Source organism: Simochromis diagramma, unplaced genomic scaffold, assembly GCF_900408965.1.
Source record: "Simochromis diagramma unplaced genomic scaffold, fSimDia1.1 OVJJ01000566.1, whole genome shotgun sequence".
NCBI classification, from domain to species: domain Eukaryota; kingdom Metazoa; phylum Chordata; class Actinopteri; order Cichliformes; family Cichlidae; genus Simochromis; species Simochromis diagramma.
In genome coordinates, this window is record NW_024387387.1 from 226983 (window position 1) to 246229 (window position 19247).

The following is a 19247-nucleotide window of genomic DNA, read 5'->3' on the forward strand; positions in this document are numbered from 1 at the left end:
CAAGGTGTGCAATACTCAGAGACATGGCCAAGGTAAGAAAGGCTGAAAGACGACCACCACTGAACAAGACACACAAGCTGAAACGTCAAGACTGGGCCAAGAAATATCTCAAGACTGGTTTTTCTAAGGTTTTATGGACTGATGAAATGAGAGTGAGTCTTGATGGGCCAGATGGATGGGCCCGTGGCTGGATTGGTAAAGGGCAGAGAGCTCCAGTCCGACTCAGACGCCAGCAAGGTGGAGGTGGAGTACTGGTTTGGGCTGGTATCATCAAAGATGAGCTTGTGGGGCCTTTTCGGGTTGAGGATGGAGTCAAGCTCAACTCCCAGTCCTACTGCCAGTTTCTGGAAGACACCTTCTTCAAGCAGTGGTACAGGAAGAAGTCTGCATCCTTCAAGAAAAACATGATTTTCACGCAGGACAATGCTCCATCACACGCGTCCAAGTACTCCACAGCGTGGCTGGCAAGAAAGGGTATAAAAGAAGAAAAACTAATGACATGGCCATCCTTGTTCACCTGATCTGAACCCCATTGAGAACCTGTGGTCCATCATCAAATGTGAGATTTACAAGGAGGGAAAACAGTACACCTCTCTGAACAGTGTCTGGGAGGCTGTGGTTGCTGCTGCACGCAATGTTGATGGTGAACAGATCAAAACACTGACAGAATCCATGGATGGCAGGCTTTTGAGTGTCCTTGCAAAGAAAGGTGGCTATATTGGTCGCTGATTTGTTTTTGTTTTGTTTTTGAATGTCAGAAATGTATATTTGTGAATGTGGAGATGTTATATTGGTTTCACTGGTAAAAATAAATAATTGAAATGGGTATATATTTGTTTTTTGTTAAGTTGCCTAATAATTATGCACAGTAATAGTCACCTGCACACACAGATATCCCCCTAAAATAGCTAAAACTAAAAACAAACTACAAACTACTTCCAAAAACATTCAGCTTTGATATTAATGAGTTTTTTGGGTTCATTGAGAACATGGTTGTTGTTCAATAATAACATTATTCCTCAAAAATACAACTTCCCTAATAATTCTGCACTCCCTGTAGCAGTGTGTGTTACCCTGCTGGAAGCACTCATTAGAACAGAATGGGGGAACTCAGTGTCCTGCAGGTTTTAGATGTCTCCTTGAACCAAATGATTCAAAATTACCTCATCAACATGTCTTGAAGTTCTACAGAGGTAATGAACTAATCTTTTGGTTGGGATGTGTTGACCTAGAGTGATATCTAAAACTTGCAGGACGGGCCCTTGAGGGCTGGAGTTCCCCACCACCCTGCATTGTTCCCCCATCCCTCAACTCTTTTTCCTGTGAACACTTTCCTGACGAGCTACACACATCTAATGTGTTTTACCCATGTGAAAAATAAATAAATTTATTCATACACTGCATGAATATATGTTAAAATCTCAAGTGATACAAAAAGAATAATACACTACGTGAGGCTATCACATCACTATCACATTACCAATGCTGGCATCAGCTTTAACCTAGCCCTTGGCCTTTGGGGGGAGTTGTGCTTTCACTAAAATCTGTTTTAAACAATATGTGTTGGATATATTACTAAAACAAAAAAAATATGCCTCATTATTTCCTTTGATGGTTTCTATTGGTGATAATTTAATCGGACACATCACAGCAAAACACTTCTGACAGTTGTGCCAGCAAAGCCAGAGGGATCCTCACCCCTGACACCAACACTGAACCTGGGGGTGCCAGAGAGGGAGGAGTCAAGGGTCGTGGTGAAATACAAAAGAGGATTATATCTGAGTGTTCGTGCACAAAAATGTTCTAAATATAAATGTTTTTTATTGTTAATTGAACGTATTGTGTGGGCATTTCTGGGGCCTGCAAATGTAAATAAAAAAAGAGTGAAATTGAAAAAACAAAACTGTTTTCCTGTGAAAAACTAACAGTTTAATATCTTAAGGAAATACTTTTCGTCCTGTTTTGGCAGTTTCGATTTATGAAGTAGACTGATGAAAGACAGTATTATGGCCACAGGAATAAAGAGCTCAACCAGCCCCGACTCTCAGGTGATTGAGGTTGTAGATGGTTTACAATCTGAACATTTGGTGGGTTTTGTGGGTGTAGAAGAGAAAACTATGAGGAGAGCACTGGAAGAACCTGAGGGAAGAAAATAGCTGTTTGTTGGGGGGTGGGGAGGTTGAGGGGTTTATAAACATCATGGACACGAGTTCATCTCTACAGTAGAGATGAATCACACTCAAAGACTGTCCTGCCACTCTTCTCCGTGCTAACATCTGAATTTTACTTTTACTTTAGGTTTCTTTCATATATTCCCTCCTTACAGTCAAGGACAGACAGATGCCCGGCATAGAGGTAAGTATTCATTCTAGTGATTATTGTTATTATTGGATTTTTAATTGAATTATATCAAAGGATATCATGGGTGTATTACCGGCTCTTTGGTCCTTATTTGGGGACTCAAAACTGTTGTACGGTAAAGTCATTGTCATAAATAGTCATATTGATATCACATAAATACAAGGTAATTTCTACAAAACTTATTAATATAACTTCATTTTATTGTAAAGTAAAAAAAATATGTTTTTTATGTTTTGAATGGTAAATTTCATCATAGTCGTCTTTTAAAATTAAGATTTTCATCTACAAATGATAACAGTTTGGTAAATAAAGATATTCATGGCAACTCAATGACTTTTAGAGCAAATATAAATGTAACTAAAATAACAATAAAACAGTTTTAACAGACGAAAGTAAACAGAGTAAAAGTGTCAATCAAACGTAAGTGCTTATAAATCTTTGATTACCTTTTTGTGTTGACAGTTACATATTAATGATAGAGCAATAACCAGTAAATGATCATTTGTAATATATAGTGTAATGCATGCTAAGATGATAATGAAATGTACATTTATTCATTCTGACTGCCTGAGTCACTGTAAACTGTTTGGATTATTGATCTTATTTCAGGAGATGGGACTAAATCCAAACTCTGCAGGGCTGAGCTGTGGCGGTAAAAATCAATAAACATAGATAAAAGTAAGACCATCAAAAAATACATTTTCCGACAACATTTGAAAGTGATTTGTTTCCTTCTTCTGTCTCAGTTAAACTGCAGGCGTACGACTGGTGGCCAGCTGAGCAGCAGCAGTATCTCAATACGACCAGCAGGGGGCAAAATAACACGCCACAGACTCAAAGCACTGCTGCTGATACTGTGAGTGTTTTTATCCCCATCTGTTCACACTGTCAGGACGAGGCCTCGATTCACTTCTGATGAGATGGTTGTGTGTGTGTGTGTGTGTGTGTGTGTGTGTGTGTGTGTGTGTGTGTGTGTGTGTGAGAGTGTGTTGAAACCTTCCCTTAAAGCCAGTATGTTCCCTTTCTAACAGAATCAGTGTTAAATGCAGTCCAGGCTCGGGGTCCACTGTCCCCAGGCTGTTTTCATGTGCCTGATGTGTTGAACACAGTGTGTTCAACACATCAGGCACATGGGAAAAAGCTACAAGCTGCTGCTTTCTGTTTCTATTACAATCAAGACTGAGACACCAGGAAATTGCTGGGCAGAGATCAGCAGCCTCGAGGAAGCTGGGAGTGAAGCACCGATAATACACAAAAGGAAATAAATGTATTCATTATACTAGTGAACATCCTGTTACCTGCCATTTAAATTAAACCATCCATTTTCTCAACTATAAATAAATTAATAGTACAATAAATTATTTAAAATGAACTTTTTTGGATTTGTAATCGTTCAATTTCTTTTTTTTAAACTAAATGTTTGAGCCTCTCTCCTTGTCTCTCTGCAGTCCGTCCATCCTCTCGTTCCTCTCCTCCTCTACAGCGACAGACACTTCCCCTCTTCCTCTCTGTACAGCCAGCCAATCAGCACTGCTGCTGCTGCTGCCCAGCAGGTCTCCGCCCAGTCCGGGCAGCACACCTGTTACCACAGCAACAGTGCCTTCAGGTGAGTTTGTGGTGGGTTACTAAAGTTGAGCAGTGCTTCTGATGGAAACCAGTGGTGTGAATGAACACTCCGTGCGCTCGTGCCTCTCGCCCTCGGCAGCAGGCAGCCTGTGAAGAAGCCTCTGAACGCCTTCATGCTCTACATGAAGGAGATGAGACACAAAGTGCTGCAGGAAGGCCAGGAGAGAGAGAGCGCCGCCATCAACCGCATCCTGGGCCGCAGGGTGAGAAGCCTGATGATGTCAGAGTGACGCAGGAGTAGGGCAACACAAACACAGTTTCAAAGGGTTTCTTTGGTTGCTGGCTGATGTAGCCCTTTTCACCATTTTTAATGTTTGATGTTTGATTTATGCAACTCTGAGTTTGTTTAATAAGCACTTCCTGTCTCTGTTCCTCAGTGGCACGCTCTGTCCCACTCCGAGCAGTCCAAATATTACGACCTGGCGCAGAAAGAGAGACTCCTCCACATGCAGCTCTACCCTGGATGGTCTGCCCGGGACAATTATGTATGTTCATTTTATTTATCAGAAATTCTCCCTTTGCATGTCTGTGCCTGAAAGCTTCTGCTTCTTTTTTTAATCTTCAGGGTAAAAGGAAGAGGAAGCAGAGCCAGCAGATATCAGGAAGCACTTCCAGGTCGGGTTTTTTTTAATATCTGACAGTCCAGTCATATTCATAAATATAGGACATGATGATATTTGAAGGATTTTGGAATTAGTGTAAGTGAATATATGCCAAAAATTCAAATTAAATGTAATACACAAAAATATAAGAATAAAATAGAACAGTGTTTTATTTCCCTTTTAAATAATAAATGTATTTATTTTATCAGTGTGTGCTCAGATATGGAGTTTTATGGGAATATTTTAACTTGCCTACACTGAGACTTTTTTAATGTACAGATCCTGATTCTCCCAGTAAAACTTTCAGTTTTATATATTTAACAGTTTTTGAGACATTTGGGAAGTGAGCTGCAGTTATTTTTAAATAAATATATTTAATGGCCAAATAAACAAATAATATTTAAATAAGATTTTTATGACACTCTTATTAATTGCATACATCAGCTGGTTTTAAATAATTTTAATTTTACAATGGTTTTGTACTAATTACATTGCTTTTGTGTTATACTGAGTTTGCTTTCAGTCAGTGAGCACCTGCCTGTACATGGAAACGAATAATAAACACTGGCATTTACACACCAGGGGGCGCTGCAGAGAAGTGTTAATAATTAACCTAAAGTTTCTTTAAACTATAAAAGTGATACACTGGGGTTTAGTATGAAATAATTACTGTGAATAAACTCATAAAAGCTGAGATTTTAACCACGTGTGTAAAACTATTTTCTGTGAAATACATACAAATCTTTTCTGTTTGTTTATTGCAGCTGGACTCTGAATGCTGGATGAGAGCTCTGAAGAGGGGGGGGGATAATCAAACAATGACAAACAACTACAATGTAATAAAACGGCATGCGTGACTTTTCTGTCTGCGTGTTTGTTTCTTTGGCTGTGAACTCCTCCTACACGATGAGGAGTGGTGCACAGGTATATCTTAGGTTAATCATCATAGCACCTAACTAAATGTAGTTTATCAGTATGTCAACAGCACGAACAGACCAAACAACACCACTATGGGCATGTAGCAGTAACGTTATTGTGTATGCAGGCTTATTGGTGCTACCCAAAACTTTAAAATAGTCAAAATTAAAATAAATCCTCAATTTTTTTTTTTAAATTGAAACCCACTGAGAAAATGACTTGAATCCTTATGAAATGACTGCTCAACTTACCTACTTTTTTATCTCAGCTTAATTTGTCCCAAAAAGTGGACGTAGTGTTTTCAGTGAGAGAAACGCTTTGTCAGAAGGAATAAACTTTCTGAGGTTTCCTTACGTGGATGATGGTGAACATTCATCAATACACTTTCATTCGTATTTTCCAATCATAAATCTTAAGTTATGATCGTTACACGCTAAACAGTAATGTCACTAAACAAACAACCTCTGCAATCTTTTCCTGAAAGATTTATGACTTTACAGCTGATAACTGCCTAGTTCGCATATTATTAAGTTTTTATTTTAACTTAAAAGCCATGACGGTCAGAACAATTAACACTGATATCACAACACAACAACTCAGTTCTTCCTGATACTGCAATGCTGGTTTTGTGACTTACAGAGAATAAAAGCAAATAAATAAATATAACAAAACTTTTTAGAACAAGTCCTAAGCCAAATCTGGATGAAAACATGATAAAAATTGAAATGACAAGCATTCACATGGAATTTACTTTCACATTTTTGACACGTCTGAGGCTTCTTTTGTTCAGTTTTGCAGCATTTTCATGAGTAACCTACAGTTTATTTAAGGTGACAGAAGAAAAGAAAAAATACAGCTGACAAACAGTTAATGATTCTGAAAGTTGGCCAAAAGAAAGTGGACATTTAAGGATGTGGGTCTTAAAGAGAGAGGAGCTTTTTTTTCCTCCAGAGTAGATGTATATGTGAATTGTATGTAGTAGTTCATCTTTAAAACAGAAATATGTAACCATAGTAAACAGTTCTGTGCTCAAAACAAGTCTTTTATTATCAAAGCAAACATGTGATTGTGGCAGTGTGTTCAAGTCAACATTGACAAAATGTGAAGAAACATGTTTATAAAACTGTGGAGCTTTCTGGCACAACGACCTTCATTATTAATGCTAGGTACATTAGGTAGAATCAAAGTTTGCAGTAAGGTTTTCTTTCACTGATTGATGTGGCATTTAAAAGAAAAAAAAAACAAAAAAACATTAACTCAGTGCCTTAACACTTAACATTCAGACTTGAAAATATAACTTAAACAACAACAACAACAACAACAACAATCAAGAACATAAAGCTACAAAAACAAATTAATTGACACTGATGAGGACCCACCTGGAGCTAGCACTGAGAATTTGAACCACTTTAAACCACCACAGCCAGAAGGAACTGTAATACTTAAGGGTTTAGTTTACTTTGTGGGAGGTTGCACATCCAGAAACAACAACACGGCTAGTTTAGATTTAGTCTTTTTTTACCATTTGAATGTGCAGCTTCATTTTCCTTAAGTATATCCCAAAGATATAATTAGCACAGTTAGCAACAATCCAGACTGAAAAATACAACACAGCTTAGAAGTTTAGCTTTGGCACCACTCTCAGACTAGCTTACAAAAAAAAATAGTGTCTTTTCTTGTTGGCAGGTTTACGTCATGGATGCTGAAGACATTAAAAATGTTGTTTCTGATAAAGAGCTAGAGCTAATAATGTAAACGCACCGTCTCTTCCTCCTGAGAGTCCTCAGTACAAAAATGCTGATTCCAATAAATAACCTGAAGGTGAAGTCTCATGTCCACCTCTGTCCATCCGTCCTCTTCAGGAGTCAGGGAGGACAGATGCTGCTGTCATCAGGTGACTTATCTCCCCTCCTCTTTGTCCTCACTTAACTATCATACCTGTCCACTATACTGTATCTCCGTCTGCATGAGGTAGTAGGGATGGGCACCGGCCACCCAAACTCAACGGGAACAGTAGCCTTGACGTTCCCTTCCAGGAATTTGAAGATCCGGTTCCACCAGGTCCTAGTCAGGTACTTGTTGGGTTCCTGATTGTGTACCTGACAGAGCACCAGAAGTTAGAAAAGAAGAAACAGTTGTTATTTTCAGTCAATTTTGAGGTCACTCAGATTTGAACTTGTCCTAGATTTTTAGTAGATGCAGCTATGCTATGAGTTTAAAACTCTTTATGTATCTTTATCTTAATGTAATAATACCTGACACAGTGAAATAACAATAGGCCAAAACAAGATGGCCCAACACAAACACATTCCAAACAAAAAGTGTATACAAAAATGTATAACAAATTATATATACTATGTCCTATCGGCCTTCTCATTTAAATTGATTCCTCCATTTCAAATGCTTTCGTTATTCCTGCAAGTGTTTCGTGCTTCATGACTAACATTTTGTTGCCTGCCCATCATGCTGCTGCTGCTTCTCTATTTGTTATGGAGGTGTGTTGGTTTAAAAATGAGATTGTATGTTTTCATCTGGTCCTAATCTTGTCTGACTAATTGAAGCAGCTGAAAGAATCCTAAAACCCCAGAACACTGAATAAAGCCAGGAGATGGTGGTACGAGGCCATAACTCAGTGTGTGTCTACTCACATGTGATTCCAGCATGGCGTAGTACCACCGGAAGGTCCAGTTGACGACAAAGTATGCAACCACCACATCGATGCTGTAGTGTTCATGGCCGAGGAGGATGCAGAGGAGTCCAAATATGCTCAGGAAAAAGCAGAACCAACGATACCACCAGAACCTGGGCGGGCAGTCTGAACACAAACAGGGAATACTAATAAAGCAACATGCACAAATTAGTTTAATACTATGGCTAAGTAGTAAAATCAGGGTAATGTGAAGTTAAGAGTTTATTCGTGATAAGTTGCATATCAATGTGTGTGATCATGTAAAAATAAATAGGTGTGTGGTTACTCACACTCCTTGATGAAGAGGTAGGACAGCCTCAGCATGATGGTGTGACCGCTGTACAAATAGTCTCCACACAAGATGTGAGAGCCGGTCACATTCAAACCTGAAGACACAAAGAAATGCAGCGTTTTATGTTAAATAATTATCCATCCATCCATTCGCCTCCGCTTATCCTTTTCAGGGTCGCGGGGGGCGCTGGGGCCTATCCCAGCTGTCATAGGGCGAGAGGCAGGGTACACCCTGGACAGGTCGCCAGTCTGTCGCAGGGCCAACACACAGGGACAGACAACCATTCGCACTCACATTCACTCGCACATTCACACCTAGTGACAATTTGGATTATCCAATTAACCTATCCCCACAAGCTGCATGTCTTTGGACGGTGGGAGGAAGCCGGAGTACCCGGAGGGAACCCACGCAGACACGGGGAGAACATGCAAACTCCACACAGAAAGACCCCGGCCTGATGGTGGAATTGAACTCAGGACCTTCTTGCTGTGCGGCAACAGTGCTAACCACCGTGCCACCGTGCTGACCCGTTAAATAATTATATTATATTCATTCATTTCACATGATTAAGAACGATGCAGAACTTTTAAAGAAACTCTGCACATTAATGTTGAGTGGACTCGTTTTCTAATGTAACCTTAGCTGATGTTGATAATTGTTGGTGGTGGGAACGAGGCTCCCTGGTGTGAGTGAGCATAAATGTTACATCAGTACTCCTTCTGCATGAATAAAACCCACTGATGATCAATCTCAGATGCCCTAATCTCCGCTGTGTATGCCACAGTGCAATGCAGCAGTGGCCGGTGCTTGGATACACTAGTGTTTCCTGTGAGTCAGTGTTCAGCTACAAGCCAAATACTAAAAACTTACTGTACATATTTTATAAATCTAGTTTTACCTCCTCCTGAGACCATCCGGAGAATCCGCCACATTTTCTCTGTCACATTGTCGTAGAGCTGCATGGACAGGACAAACGATCTTTAACTGAAGAAGGGTGACTAGTGAACAGGTGAGTGTACTTAGGTGCACCTTTACATACCTTTGGAGCGCACTCTAAGTGTTTTCCAGGTACTGGCAGGGTGGTGATGTACATGGTGATGCAGCGATACAGGTAGAGCGTTGCAATCATGAAGAAACACCGCCGAGCCACGATCGCTCTGCAGACAATAACATAAAAGTGTTTTTTCAGTGAGATTCCAGTCCGTGTGCCAAAGGACAGTTTGGCAAGAAACTGAACCCCGTTCACAGCTGAATGAGACAAAGCACTAAGTAACCCCGGGGATAACTGGGGGAACACTGTATATAAGAACCAGTCCATTTATTAAGTACTGCAAAAATCTGAGGGAGAAATAAAATTGACTACAACAGAGAGTGGGGACCCAAGATGGAAAACTCCCAGCATTTTATGTGTTTCTAACACAACCACGAGGTAATTAAACATAATTCACTAGCATAACCAGAGATGCTGACAATAACAACAAGTTAGGAATTAGTGACGTGCCTTTGCCACAGATCAAAACACCTTTGCGATCAGGAGATGTGGGAAAACTTTCTCTGTCGGAAAATCCCTGTAGTGATTGTTAAATGCACTGGAGCATGCCTCACTAACGCTCCGTCAACTACAATTAAACGACGCAATGCATGACACTGAAACTCGTGCTCTGCAAGAATGTGAGTTTAAAAGATCACACTGACGTTTACTCCATAAAGGAGGGGAATTGGGCTTGGGTGCAGTACGAGTGTTAGTACACCTTCAATCCTTAGTATTACCTGTGTTTAAGTGCCAGCCACTGGACGAGCCACAATCCACAGAGAGTCAAGCCACAGGCCTCTGTTGCTTTGAAGGCCCAGGGCACTCTGTCAATGTAGTCGAAGAACTTGTCAGGAAGCGGCGGAATCACAGATTTGTCAGGCACCCGTTCATGGATGATAACGATTATGACAGCGTTGAAGACGAGGGCGAAGAAGGCGTAGATAAAGGACACGCCCGTTTTCCACCACTCTTTAGGGAGAGGGTCGTCTGACTCCTTGGTGATCTTGTCGTAGTCGCAGCGTTGCTGTATCTTGTTGCACAGCGAGTTTATCAGCTGGTTCTCTTTCAGCACTTCAGTGATTTTTCTGCGCCTGCCTTTGCCGTCACCATCGAGAACATCCTCAGAATGAGGTGCCCGGGAGATGTGGTGAGTATGGTTGGGCACCTTCGTAGACTGAGGAGGTGAAGGCGGATCTGTCGAAATCACCTCTATGCAGTTTTTATCATCTTCCTGGATCAGTTCTGATGCTGCCATTGAAGTCTTTGGCAAATAAGTTCTCTGATTTATGTGAAAAAGTTTAATGAGTTCTTTGATCACTCACAAGAGTGAGCTTCTGTGTCAATAATCAAGAAGTCTAACTGTCAGCAGCGATTGAGCTCCTTGGTCTGCAAACCATTTGGTATTAACGACAGAGCAGCGATCCTCAGTATTTGCAGTGACGTCACAGAGAAAGCAGGTGACCGGCATAAACCTGAAAAAAAGAAGACCATGAGTAAAAAAAAATAACTCCAACTACAACTCTGTTATGAGTTATCAGTAAGGATCTTATATAGACTCGCATTAGTACACCTACATAACCCAAACAGTTTCACTACGTCGTACATCTGCAGTGAAATAACGTACGTTACAAAAACAGAAACTAAGATAGACATTGCATGTTGAGCGTGTCAGAATCAGATTACATTAGAGTTTAGATAACAATAATCAGATGAACTTACAGCATCTGCCCTTCTCATCCATCAGATAAAGTTTTTGAGCTGAATCTTCAGGAACAACGATGATTTTCAAGAACTCTCCTTTCACTCACTGAGTATCACGCTACACCTGCAGTGTGGGTTTGTCTTATGTTAGCGGCATCACCATTAGCCCAGATCTTTACTGTGCAGTCTAGTGAGCAGCAATCGCAGCACTCATGTGTAGTCACAACCCTCGATCAACAAATCAAAGGAATTTTTAAAGAGTGTCTGAACCACGAGCTGCAACTGCCTCGAGAATGCTCTCATCTCTGCGGGTTCAGCGAGCTCAGCAAGTTGAGCGGGGTCACTAAACTGCATCTCTCTCTCTGACAAACACACACATACACACAAATCTTGCACCAGGTATTTGCTTTAAAGTGCAAATTGTACTTTTTCATTAGACCTACTCCATAACCTCAGCCCAGAAACCGGTCTTGTATTGACACTACAAATTTCTCTCTGCTTCTTTTTCTGCTGCCATTTCTCAAATCGACTGGAAGTGCACGGATCAACTTAAAAAGACGAACTCCGCTGCCAGTTCTTGCTTTGGTGGTGAAATTGAAATAGTCACACTGGCAACACCATCAGCTGCTTGTGTGGAGGCTCTACATGTGTTCAACACAGAAGTACAGATTAATCTTTAAATGCATTGTTGTACAACACAGGTACTCATTCTGGTCTCCCTTACAACTCAAGTCCCCAAAATACTGGTAATACCAGCTCGCACACTATCATGTAACTCTCTTAAAAGCAGACCTTTACCATCCATCCATCCAACCTTTTTCTGTTTATCCATTTCAGGGTCACAGCAAGTCATTCTGGTCACTCTTAGGACATTAAGTCCTCACAGAGTGACTGTACACAGACTTACGTCCCCACAATGTCAGTAATACTGGTATACACACACCTACACCCGGAAGCCCACATGACTCTAGAGAATTTGGCCTTTAGTAACCTGAGGACGACACTCCCTGCAAAGCCAACACGCCCACACAAACACAGTGTGTGAACCCACAGCTGCTGACACGTTCTGACAGCACGCCACCTGGGACAGACACCGCCATTTCAAGTCTTCACCTTCAGGATCAGTATCTGCTGATAATGTGCTGATAAACCTCCCACGCCCTTCCTCGTTCAAGAAGCAAGGCGTGGTTTGACAAATAACAAAATGATCATTAAACTTCAGTTTAAAAACATAAAAACTGGGCCAGCATTAGAAACGAACATGACTATTCAATGAATCCAAGTTCATAGTTTGATACTGACTTACATGTTATTTGAAATTATAAGGATTTATTCATCGACTTCTAAAATAAAATGTGCACTTATAAACCCACTGCTGATAAATTCCTCCTGAGTGTGTTGCCTTTCTACCAACACTTCACACAGGAGTGCATGTCTGACATCACCTGTGTGTGAGCATCGCCATGTGAATGTTTTCTAACCAGTCTCACCCGACAGAATTACTCAGGCAAGACGTTTTCATGAAAATAAACTGTTCACAGCTGCTAAATGATAACTAGTTAGTTTTAAGCTTCTTCTTCTTTTTTCCCCCTAATATACGCTGACAGAAAACCCCCCCACAAACAAACTATGTTTAGTTTTTTTGTTGTTGTATTTTAAATAAGCTCTTTAATTGTAGTTTTTTGTGTCTGAAACTGGTCTCTCCTGTCAATGAGACAGCCTCAATAGGTTTATCCTATAAATAAAGGTTAAATAAAAAAATTCTATTTCACAGTTTATTTTCACAAAAAACTATAGTTTTTAACAGAATCATGAAGATTTGTATTCACTGGTGCCAAATCGAACAAATCTTCAGAAATAAACATATTATTTCATATAAAAATCTCTAAAAATGGAACAAATATAAGTCTTCAGTTGGATTAAAATTAGGAATTCGATCAGAAGCCATTTGAAAAATAAAGGTTTATAAACATTAAACCTAAACCTTGGCTGTACAAACTTAAATTTAGGTCTATAACCTGAACTTACTTCTTAAGTCACTTATTACACAGAAAACTGTGTGAAAAATAAGATAAGACACTATATACTTTATTTAACCTTCCATGGATGTTCCTGTCTTACAGCAATATAAGAATACCTTAAATTACGTGGAATTGAAGTAATACAATACGGAGGAAAATAAAAACATCAGTAGCTCCAAAAGTAAAGATTTCTATGAAATTACCAGAAAAGTTGAACTTTTTTTAGAAAAAAAAAGTAGTAAAGTAGAAAAAGTTGAATATAATACAATAAAGTGATTCTATAAAGTGACTATAGCTGTCATTGTAGTTTCTAGGTCCCCAGCCCCAGTTAGCAGCTGGTGGCACTGTAACATATTTGAACTGATAACTGTGTTTATAGAATACATTTAACTGTGTAGCACTTCTGTCACCAACCAGCAAGATTTAAGCATCCAGTCGAACATCCCACACCCCTGATACTTTTAGGGAACCAATCATGTTGCGAAAAACAAAAACCCTAAAGAAAAAAAAAAAAAAAAAAAAAAAAAGAGTAACTGTGTCCGTACGAACAGCAAATACAGAAAAATCCAAATAACTACCTTTTCATACTTTGTCCCAAACACAACTCCTGCTGCCCACCATCAGCTGCTCTGCCCTGAATGAACCTTTATTTGCTTTTCTGCTCCCGTTTGGTTTCATTTTAGCATCATTGTGTCAAAAGCTCCACTTTCTGCCCTGAACTGGCAGAAAAGTGGCCTCTGCTCAGCTACCAAGCTACATCCTGTTTACAGAGCAACAGAAATGAAGTCTAATCGAGTTACAGGCATGAGAATTCAATTTCACCAAGTTAGAGCTGATTCATTAACCCAGGACACACGAGTTTTACACTGCTGCAAAGCGCCCAACTTACCTCACTGAGATAGTAAGATAAGGAATATTTTCATCTTTCACTCACCAGAGAATGTGTTTAGCCAAAAAAAAAAGCACAAAATTCAGTCACAAGGATTTAAAACAGAACCAATGGTCACACTGTGAGAAGAGCAGGCTTCATAACAGCCTATGTACTTACTGAAATGTCAAATGAGTAAACTTACCATCGTTTAAACAAATAAAAGTAACACAAAGACGTAATATTGTAATATAGTGTTATAGAAAACACATAAATAACCTCATTAAAGTGCTGGAACTGATAAATACAGTCACATTTCTATCAGACTTATTTGTCTGACCAGCTGATTAATGATTCACTTGTTTTTAGAGCAACATAATGTTTACAGTCACTGGCCACCTTTTTTTTTTTTTTTCTTTCTTTTTTTAGGTACACCTGATAAATTGCTCATGACTTTGAATGTGACATTGCTGTTTATGCAAGATGGGCTGATCTGCTGGGATTTTCACACATTTAGCATTTATGAATGCATGCAACATGTGGAAACTTGAAGAAGATAGGCTGCAGCAGCAGAAAACCACACAGGGCACCGCTCCTGTCAGCTAAGAACGGGAATCTGAGGCTACTTTTCGATGGTACGGTCAGAACATGGCGTGAACAACAGGAAAGCGTGGACCCATCCAGCCTTATATCAACAGTTTAGGCTCCTAATGGTGTGACTTGGTATGGGGCACAGCTTGCTTGGCACACTTTGGGCCCCTTATAATCCAATGAGCATCATGTAAACACTACAGCTTACCTGACCATGTCCATCCTTTTATGACGATGGCTGCTTCCAGCAGGATAACACACTGTGTTACAAAGCTTAAATCATCTCAAACTGCTTTCATTCAAACTCACTGTACTCAGATGGTCTGCACAATTACCAGATCTCCATCTAACAGAGCACCTTTGGGATGTGCAGCCAAATAAATCTGCACCAACTGTGTGAAGCTAAATGTCCTCCTTGAATCTGTGCCACAAGGAACTTATGGCAAAAAGGAGTCCAGCCTGGTATCTGTTAAAGTGGCTAGAGAGACAAGCTGGAAGTATTGTACTGATACCTGCCAATTAATCCTTTATACCAGCTGAATTAAACACAATGAAAACACATCTAATATGCAAGTGTTGAATTAAAGACTCAACAGAAAGGCAGGAATGACATGTTTAAAAATGTGCCACAAAACAGCCACGAACTTTGAGTTAACTTTCTGCTAATTAATGACTTATTAGCCAATCAACAACTGATCGATTAATTAGTCTGAAAATCCCATTAGCACATTAACAAAAGTAAGAAGGAAGTAATTTTAAGCTTTACTTTGATAAACAGAAGTTAAAATTAGTTCACGTTAAATAATTTCCAGCAACTAAAAACAAACGTTTCGTGACTCTTTGACGAGTCTGATATCGATTAACTGGCTTATCATTTAAAAGGTGTTTGAACCCCACTCTCTGATAGAACAAGTACAAATTCACACAAAATAAATGGTGTGAACATGTCAAAACCGTGAAAACCTACTCCGATTTAACGTTAAAAGTTACATTTCGTGTCCACGGCTTCGGTAAGCCAGTGTACGTCTCACATTTTAACTGGTGCAACGTAAACAGGAACTCAAACACACCTGTCGGAAGGTGCACGCGCGTTTCCCGTTCGTTTTAGGTATAAAACAGGTTAAAACAATTGTTAAAAAAGTTTTAACAAAAGAAAAACAAAACTTCAGTTTGTGCGCGCGAAGACGGACAAAAACAAGACTACCTTTTTGTCACCTTTCCCTCCACTTTTTCACCTCCTCCTGTTCCTCCTCTTCCGTCTCCTGGTTAAGTGACACCAAGGTTCATCTGCACGAGCCTCTCTGTGCTGGTGAGAAACTGCGCCCCGCCTCCACATGTCCCTCGTTTGACTCCAAATATGGTGATGCTGCTTCCGCCTGCATCGCGAAACCGTCCGCTGACTCAACTCGAAACGGACCGTGACTCACCTGAGATCGACTTCTCTCGCGGGACCTTCCGTCAAACGGAGAGACGGATGTACGGAAGCTCGTTTTTACCAGAAAAGTTATAAATAATAAAAATAAAAATAAACAGTTACAGCTTGACGGAATCAAAGTTGTGATGATGAGAAAAAGAATGAGGCTACCAATGAAACATTTTTCATTTCCTAATTAGGTAATGAATGAAGGCGATATTTGTCTAAGTGATGTCAGCTTTCCTAACACCTCAGGTATGCTGGTAAAGAAACAAAAGCCGGTCGTGGCAGAAAAACAAACATTTAATTCACTGAGTCACTTTTAATCTTGAAGTCAATGATTAAACAATGTAGGCAAAAAAAGGACTATTTATAGGTTTTATTTTTATAAGTATTAATCGTATATGAATAAATTGACATTGCTATTATTTTAATATAAATCTTTTACACTAATATGTTTTCTGCATGTATTTGGACCAAATTAATACCATAAATCAGAGATGTTAAGCAAATTTTACATCTCAGCCCACATACAGCTGGGGGAGGGCAGACACATTTAAATCTCTGTGATATCTTAATATAAAAACGTTAAAGAGATGCTCCTTTAGATAATGAAACAAAATCTCTCACTGTGACTTTTTTTTTAGCTTAAGTTTGTAAGAATTTGTAAATTACAGAAAAATTTCTGGTAGGTCACCAGACTTGTCTGGTAGGTCACAGACACTTTCTGTTAATAAACCTTTTTATGTGTACTCATTGCAAAACCAGTCAACTGTTAGAAACAGTTGCAGAGTGTGCTCTGCAGTTGTTTAGGAATGTGTACGAATAGCCACGGGGAGGTCTTTGAAAAGCTGTAAAATATGAAATCACAGTTAAAAGCCAAAAATGTGTCTTCCTTTACACTTTCAAAAGCTTCCGGTGGGCCTGAGTGGAGTGTGGTCGAGTCTGGCATCTGGGCTTTATGTTTGACACCCTGCCTTAAGTAAATCAGTTTTAAAATATGCATTCAAAAATGAACCATTTTAAAAGTTAGAGGCATATAAATGATAAATAAGTCAAAAACACATACATATAATAGGAAAAAAATGTGGATATGGACAATAAGCTAAACTTCGTAAAATTCACAAAAACAATTTGTGAACTGATTAAAGTATTTAGTCAACTCATTTTATTCAGCACATCTAAACAGCAAACACCAAAGTGATGTACAGCATGTAAATATATCAAAATCAATTCATAAAACGATAATCCACAAATTAAAGATGCAAAGATACAAATGAAGTGTTAAGTGCTATCTAATGACAAATAAAAATAAAACTAAAAAAATCAATAAAAAGACTCATTTGAAAAGAGCCATGTTTTAAACCTGCTCTTAAATACTGTTAGTGAGTGAGGTAAGTGACATATCTGAACAGCAAGACACTAAAAACTGAGAATGCTCAGTCAGTTGTATGTGTCAGTCGGGACTCTGCAATTAGTAACAACCTCACCGAGGGGTGTGAGACACTGTACTGTAAGAGATCTGATAAATATTCTGGAGCATACCCAAGCAAGCACTCACATGTGAGTAACCATGTTTTAAAATAGATCTCTTACGTCACAGGATGCAAGTGTAACAACATAAAAACAGGCCAATGAAATGATTGTTTTTGTTATTATTATAATTATCATTGTTAGTGATTTATTATTGAAATTGTCTCATTTCTCGTTGGGTTGTAATACCAGATGGTTCCACCAGAGCGAGCTCACTGTCGACTAAAACCAAACACACTGAACTGAATCAGATCCTCTCAGTATATATACACAGTGACCACTTAATGTGGTCCGGGGCCAGCTGTTAGAGTTAATATGTTTGTATCTGGAGGTTATTGTCATGGTCCTGAGTCTGAGGACTCAGTGTTTTGTGTTTCCTTATGCTTTTGTTCATTCCGAGTGTGTATTCTGTTGTGATTTTGCCATTTGTTAGGTTTCTGTTCTTTGCCTGCCTGCTCCCACTTCTCTGTGTTCCCTCTGTCTGTCCATGGTGTTATTGTGTCTGCTCATGAGTCTGCCTGTCAAGTTCAGTGTCCTGTCTGGTTCTCTGTGTCTGTTAGTTTCCTGTTTTATTCTGAAAGTTCATGTCTCATGTCAGTGTGTTCAGTTTTACCACTCCCCCGTCTCGTTAGCCTAATTGCTCCCAGCTGTGTCTCCCTCCTGTGGCCCATTCCCTGATTACTCCCCGTGTATTTAAGCCCTGTGTTTTCCTGTGCTCTCTGTCGTGCCGTCGGTTTAACTCCATGTCCGTTTGCCTAATTCTGTGTAACCCAGTGTTCAGTCTGCGTCTCTCCGCCAGCTTTCTTTGTGCATTTTGTTCCTCCTCCTGTGCGTGTTTGGTTTAAGTTGAGCTCTTTAGTTTTCCCCAGTTTAGGTTTGTTTTCTCCCCCCTCTGCTCCTCCTGTTTTTGTCACCTTATCACCTCTGTAAATAAACATTCACTCGCACCCCAGCCAGTGCCTGCATTTTGGATCCTTTTCTCAATTCACCACACAACTGCTGCGCAGCCATGACAGTACGACGCGACAGAGAGCACAGGAAAACACAGGGCTTAAATACACGGGGAGTAATCAGGGAATGGGCCACAGGAGGGAGACACAGCTGGGAGCAATTAGGCTAACGAGACGGGGGAGTGGTAAAACTGAACACACTGACATGAGACATGAACTTTCAGAATAAAACAGGAAACTAACAGACACAGAGAACCAGACAGGACACTGAACTTGACAGGCAGACTCATGAGCAGACACAATAACACCATGGACAGACAGAGGGAACACAGAGAAGTGGGAGAAGGCAGGCAAAGAACAGAAACCTAACAAATGGCAAAATCACAACAGAATACACACTCGGAATGAACAAAAGCATAAAGAAACACAAAACACTGAGTCCTCAGACTCAGGACCATGACAGTTATGTTTCAGCAAATGTGAGATCATTTGCAAAAAAAAGTCAAAATTATCCTATTAATACACATTATGGACATGAATTTTGAGGCTGGTGCTTATTTTAAAGTAAAATAAAATAAAGAATATGAAATAAACCCTGATATTGATGTTTTGTCTGCAATCCAAACACGCATTTCGACTGGAAGTCCT

At 39.7% G+C, this 19247-nt stretch overlaps 2 protein-coding genes across 6 annotated transcripts; one reads left to right on the forward strand and one right to left on the reverse strand.

Annotated features, from left to right (window-relative positions):
- The first annotated feature begins 959 nt into the window (after positions 1-959).
- Positions 960-6738, forward strand: LOC120720245 (transcription factor 7-like 2). Of its 3 annotated transcripts, XM_040009893.1 has the most exons (8): positions 960-2355; positions 2971-3013; positions 3108-3217; positions 3810-3967; positions 4067-4190; positions 4365-4472; positions 4553-4602; positions 5354-6738. In XM_040009893.1, exons 1-8 carry the CDS (start codon positions 2341-2343, stop codon positions 5373-5375), a joined length of 630 nt encoding a protein of 209 aa, XP_039865827.1. In that variant the 5' UTR covers positions 960-2340; the 3' UTR covers positions 5376-6738. The 3 variants fall into 3 exon arrangements, with proteins under 3 accessions (XP_039865827.1, XP_039865825.1, XP_039865826.1); XM_040009891.1 differs by having other exon boundaries at positions 960-3013; XM_040009892.1 differs by having other exon boundaries at positions 960-3013; positions 4070-4190.
- On the reverse strand, positions 6529-16023 carry LOC120720240 (phosphatidylcholine:ceramide cholinephosphotransferase 2-like). Of its 3 annotated transcripts, none has more exons than XM_040009884.1 (7): positions 15907-16023; positions 10259-10993; positions 9528-9645; positions 9387-9444; positions 8487-8582; positions 8156-8322; positions 6529-7606 (listed from the first exon to the last, which is right to left on the reverse strand). In XM_040009884.1, exons 2-7 carry the CDS (start codon positions 10774-10776, stop codon positions 7433-7435), a joined length of 1131 nt encoding a protein of 376 aa, XP_039865818.1. In that variant the 5' UTR covers positions 10777-10993; positions 15907-16023; the 3' UTR covers positions 6529-7432. The 3 variants fall into 3 exon arrangements, with proteins under 3 accessions (XP_039865818.1, XP_039865820.1, XP_039865819.1); XM_040009886.1 differs by lacking the exon at positions 15907-16023 and adding an exon at positions 15773-15892; XM_040009885.1 differs by lacking the exon at positions 15907-16023 and adding an exon at positions 11241-13016.
- Between the last annotated feature and the right edge of the window lie 3224 nt (positions 16024-19247).